This window comes from Octodon degus, unplaced genomic scaffold (genome assembly GCF_000260255.1).
Source record: "Octodon degus isolate 3935 unplaced genomic scaffold, OctDeg1.0 scaffold00262, whole genome shotgun sequence".
Lineage (NCBI taxonomy): Eukaryota > Metazoa > Chordata > Mammalia > Rodentia > Octodontidae > Octodon > Octodon degus.
Genome location: NW_004524838.1, coordinates 1,862,120 through 1,867,497, shown reverse-complemented (window position 1 = coordinate 1,867,497; position 5,378 = coordinate 1,862,120). Strand labels below are relative to the sequence as shown.

Genomic DNA, 5,378 nt, shown 5'->3' with positions numbered 1-5,378 from the left:
CCAAGATTTGTGAAGGCTTCAAATACTCTATGCTTGCGCCACATGAGCATACCCCAACTTCTGAGAAAACGCACATCTACTTTTAACCAGCGGTTGCAACCGCAAAGCACCACCACCTCCAAGTCCAGAAGGGTGCGCTACTTGGGGTCCACGCAACCCAGATGCGGAGCGCGAGCGCGCAGCACCCCGCCGGACACCCCGGGCCGGGGGACAGCAACGCGGGCTCGGCGGTCATTCATTACCCCTTCCCGCTGGGCACGGCGCTCTGCCCCCACCACCCTCGCAGGCTCCAAACCGAAGTCAGCCCGACAGGGGTCACACGAGCAGCTCTGGGGACTTGGAAATCGCTAGCAAGAAAAACACTTTTACAGTAACAAAAATTATCCGCGTTCTTGATTTTCCAACCCGAACTGAGGAATATTCCAGAATTCAGAGAAGAACAGTACACTCGGATGTTCCAAAGTCTAGTGTGACAGAGAGACACCATCTGGACTAGGTCCAAGGCTGCACAGGGGTGCGCGGCGGGAGACCTCGGCGGCCTCGGGCACGTCCGACCCGCGCTGCCGTCGGGCGGCGGGGCCGGCGCGTTACCTGCAGCAGGTGCAGCTGGGCCACAAGGCGCCGCGGCAGATGGAGGAAGCAGTCACGAGCATTGGTCAAAGCCACAGTCACCGCCACCCCGTCGACCGCCGACCCGGCCAGGCGGTCGCTGCCCCACATCTCCCCAAAGCGCAGCTGGGGTACTGCCCACTGTGGAGCGCGACCGACTCTTAACCCCGCAGGCCAAACGCGTCGGAGCCGGAGAGGGTCGATCGGTTCCGCCCCTGAGGCCCCGCCCCCTCCTCCGAGGCGCGGCTCCCCTCGAGCCTCGTAAGGGGGCGGGGCAAGCAAGCCTCTGCCACTCATTGGTTCTCTCCTCCAAACAGCGGCGGGGGACGGCACTGTGTTCAGTGAATTCTAGCTCTCAGGAAACGATGGTCGACGCTGTCGATTCTCTAGCCAATCCTGGAAAGTCGTGGCCCGTCCCGCTCTGTTATTGGATAAATAGTAGGTTAGCAAGGCGGATGTTGTGCTCCAGGTCAGCTTTAGAGCAAGCAACATGGCGTCGAGCGACGGGCAGCTTGGAAGTTTATTCGACCACCACGTCCAGAGGGCGGTTTGCGACACAAGGGCGAAATATCGAGAGGGCCGAAGGCCTCGCGCGGTGAAGGTGAAGTGATTTGTTTCATTCTTTATCTTCTGTAGCTCTGTGAGCCCCCGCTCCACAGGGCCCGCCTAGATAAAGGCAGAGCGAGACTGCCTGTCAGATCCTCCATGGAAAATGGCATGCGGAACCTTGGCGTAGACACCAAAGGGTATTATTACTCGTTTGCTTAACTATTAGATCGTCATTGTGCAAGAACAGGGCGTTGTTTTAGTCTTTGTATTATCTGTATTTACAATAGTGCTTGTCACATAATAAGTGCTCAAAAAAATAACGTGACTTCCCAGTGATGTCTACCGAGCCAACTGCTAGAGAAAAATGACAATTGAGAGTAGCTTGTTATATGTTATAGTTACATTTCCTCACACCTGTAGTATATTCTTTATGGAGAGACTGTAGCATTTTAAAACATTTTCTGTAGAGGCTGGGGAGAGCTCAGCAGCTTAAGCGCCTGCTTAACAAGCGCAAGGTCGCGAGTTTGATCCCCGGTACCACCAAAAAATAAAAAATAAGTTAAAACATTTTGTGTTTTTCACAGGTCAAGTTGAACAACGCTTTACGACAAAAATTAAGGGCAAATTTGTCCTAACTTTATTTGCAAAACACATTTAATGAGTCTATTTCTTTAGGTCTATACAATCAACTTGGAATCTCGGTACTTACTGATACAAGGAGTTCCTGCAGTAGGAGCAATGAAGGAATTAGTTGAACGATTTGCTCTATATGGTACAATTGAAGAGTATAATGCTCTAGATGAATACCCAGCAGAAGACTTTACAGAAGTTTATCTTATTAAGTTTATGAATTTACAGAGTGCAAGGTAATGTGCAAGTTAAGCAGTGTCTCATTCCCTTCATTCCTATTGCTGTCATTTTGGCCTCAGGTTTCTCGCATTCATACTGAATTTGCTAAAAACTTAACGTGGCCCTTTATTACTCTTATCTCACTGCAGTCTTTTAAAAGGCTAACCTTACCCAAACTTATTTCCAGCCCTTCATTCCCATCCTTAACGCTTGCTATGCTGTAGTATGGTAGACTAAAATTTGAATGTGGAGTATGTTTTCTAGTACTGCTTACTAGTTGCATAACTAGCAAGTAATTTAATCCTGCTATGTCTATTTTTTCCTTTTTTAAAATCCAGGTAGTAAAAAACCTATATCTTGAGGGATGAGGATGAAGTGAGACAACTTGTGTAAAGGGCTTAGAAAAATGCCTTCTGTTCAAAATGCAATAGACATTAACTATTATACTTCCTATTATGTAAATTAGCTCCATCTTTCCTTGACATCTATATAACATAAATGTACTCCATTAGGCTGGAGTATGCAATGCCTTATCTACTTTTGTGTTGCTCTACCTTCTGTATTTTTTGATTTATTTTTTATTTTTTGAAGAGAGTACAAATTAGTATTAAAAAAAAAATAGAAGTGATACAGAATTTCACTAAACCATTTCATAGTATTTGTTGTAATCCATAGTGTTGTATTCCAGCCAGTTACTCATATTATGAGACATATGCTTGTAAAATTAGAAGAAAGAAAAGACATGTATAAGAAATTGAGAAAAGGGCCGGGGAGATGGCTCAGTGGAATAAGTGCTTCCCAGGCAAGCACAAGGGCCTGAGTTCAATCTCCGGTTCCGAAAAAAAAAAAAAAAAAAAGATTTAGCTTTTTTCCTTCAAATATTCATATGTGTTTGCTTGTATTATTCCAATGTATTCTTTGTACTTGGAAAAAAAAAAAGAAATTGAGAAAAGAAAAAGTGCAGTCAGTTGAAAAAAGGAGACAAAACAAATATTATGTGCTCCCTTCCATAGACCAGCAGAAATGCACAGTACAGTTGTCCAACCCATCCCTCTTACATACATAGATAAATCTCTTTCCCCCACTCCCTCTCCTGTGTGTTTATCCCTTTTCTTGTCAGTAATCTGATCTGAGACCCATCCTTCCCTGGCTATTCATTCATATTTCTTCTGGGCTACCAGTAGCTCTGATATACAGCAACAAAAACACTTGTTTTTATGCAGTCATATGTTGTTGTCAAGCAGCTCTTCTAATTTCACTTTTCTAACCAATATGCCAGCCCCTTATGATTAGGAAAGCATGTAGCACATGAGTTCAACCAGTAGCCCACAGGTTGGACAAAAATGGCTTGCCTAGGTTGCTTTGAGTGAAGAGGAATTGCTTTGAGCTTCATATAAAACAGGGGTACCTTGGTTCATAAATGCTTTTGTTTGCAAAGAGAAGTATTTGGCAAAATCTTGTTTTTGTTTTTGAGCTCTGCACTGAGTGATGAACACAGCTGTAGCCATCTTTCCTGCATAAATGTGAACATAGTCATCTTTTCCAGAATCGTAGAATGAATTAAGTTCGTAAACCAAAGTACCACTGTACATAATATAGTTAATGTATATAAGTAACAAAACTCGCTTTTTCATGTATTTATTATAATGCGTATAATATTATTGTATGTATTTATTATAATACATATCTGAATCTTTATTAATGGACCATGTTGTCATGTATTTCTGTTTAGGATAGCCAAGAGAAAAATGGATGAACAGAGTTTCTTTGGTGGATTGCTTCATGTTTGCTATGCTCCAGAATTTGAGACAGTTGAAGAAACTAGAAAAAAATTAGAAGAGAGAAAAGCTTATATAGCAAGAGCTACTAAAAATAAAGGTATAGAGACTTTTTTTTAATGTCTTTAGCGCAGGGTCTACAGGGTCCCACTACACAGATCTGACTCATAGTTACTCATCTGTTTTCAGCCTCCTAAGCTCTAGGATTATAGGGGTGCACTACCACACCCAGTCTCAGTTGCCTCTCAGCACACCCCAGGGGCAGGGCTGGAATAGCACACGACACTGGGGGATTGAACCTGGGTCCCTGCATCTACCTAAGCAGGCGCTTTAATCTGCTGAGCTATCTGGCCGGCCCTAAGGATTTTATCGCTAAATACTTCATATGTGTCAGGCATTCTGATACATACACCATTGAGAATGCCCAGTTTAGATGGAGGACAGCCAAGTAAGTGATCACGGTATTCAATAAATTAAATCACGGGGCTCTCTGTAGCATTATATATAAAGTGGGTTGGAAAAAGAGAGCTGTTGGTTATCTCGGGTTTCCACATCCCACTCTGATTGTACAGTCTGCTTCTGGGAGGACAGATCAGGCAAGAGACTTGTACAGATCATAAAAGTGTGCCCAGCATACTGTTTGCATTCATGACAAAAACTAAACATGTTACATTCATGTAGTAGAATATTCTGAAGCTGTAAAAAAAGCATTCTATGTAGTTACATGGTAAAACTCTAAGCTCTACATGTAAGTGGATCAGAGGAGAAGTATTGAAGGTTGCTTCTGGAGTCGACAGAGGAAGAGTGGCAGGTGGATTGAAGCAAAATAAGACATGGGATACATAAATAAGAAAGAATAGGAAATACGTAAGAGAGAAAACCAGATATCTGTGGAGTAAGAAGGTGAATTTTGATAAGATATACCTTTTTTATTTTTTTAAAAGGCCTTTAGGGGGCTTGCCGATTAGCTCAGTTGTTTAAAGTGCTGCTTGGGCAAAAGCAGGTCAGGTGGGGCCGGGGAGATGGCTCAGTGGAATAAGTGCTTCCCTGGCAAGTGCAAGGGTCTGAGTTCAATCCCCAGTTCCGCCAAAAAAAAAGTAAGTCAGGTGCCGGGACTGCGGTTTGATCCCCACCTCCTGAACTAGCCAAAAAAAAATTTCTTCAAAAGGCCATTAAACCACATCAGTACATTCTTTGCTTAAGAAATAAAATCTTGCAGCCAGGTGTGGTGGCACATGGCTCTAATCCCAGTACTTGAGAGCCTGAGGCAGGAGAATCTCCGAGTTCCAGGCTAGCCTGGGCTATGTAGGAAGTTTGAGGCCAACCTGATAATACATTAGAAGACATGCCCCCCCCCCAAAAAAAAGAAAGAAAATTATTGGAGTGGAATATGGTAACAGTTTTTAAGTTTTTTTTTAATTACATGATTCTGAATGATAAAAACAGTAAGTGAACTATTTCTGTTTTCTTTCCCCACAACTTTTAAACTGTAATACAAAAAGACTATTATATGACAAAGAAGAAAGCAGTTCCAGAGCATAAAGACACAGAAGATCTTAGACGTGCCTTCCACTCAGGTATGTCTGGATTTTC

General features: G+C 43.3%; 2 protein-coding genes across 3 annotated transcripts in view; one reads left to right on the top strand and one right to left on the bottom strand.

Annotated features, from left to right (window-relative positions):
• Positions 1-824, bottom strand: part of Pex1 (peroxisomal biogenesis factor 1) — a 51,009-nt gene extending 50,185 nt beyond the window's left edge. The window contains exon 1 of one of the 2 annotated variants that reach the window (XM_023706518.1): positions 592-824. In XM_023706518.1, the coding sequence (XP_023562286.1) occupies positions 592-720 (129 nt within the window). In that variant the 5' untranslated portion in view covers positions 721-824. The remainder of the gene's footprint in view (positions 1-591) is intronic. The other variant, XM_004646244.2, reaches the window with a different exon arrangement.
• A 194-nt stretch (positions 825-1,018) lies between these two features.
• Positions 1,019-5,376, top strand: Rbm48 (RNA binding motif protein 48; the record flags this gene model as incomplete). Its single annotated transcript, XM_004646258.2, has 4 exons — positions 1,019-1,210; positions 1,834-2,024; positions 3,740-3,885; positions 5,288-5,376. Coding segments are annotated over exons 1-4 (537 nt in total), but the record flags the coding sequence as incomplete, so codon positions are not given.
• Between the last annotated feature and the right edge of the window lie 2 nt (positions 5,377-5,378).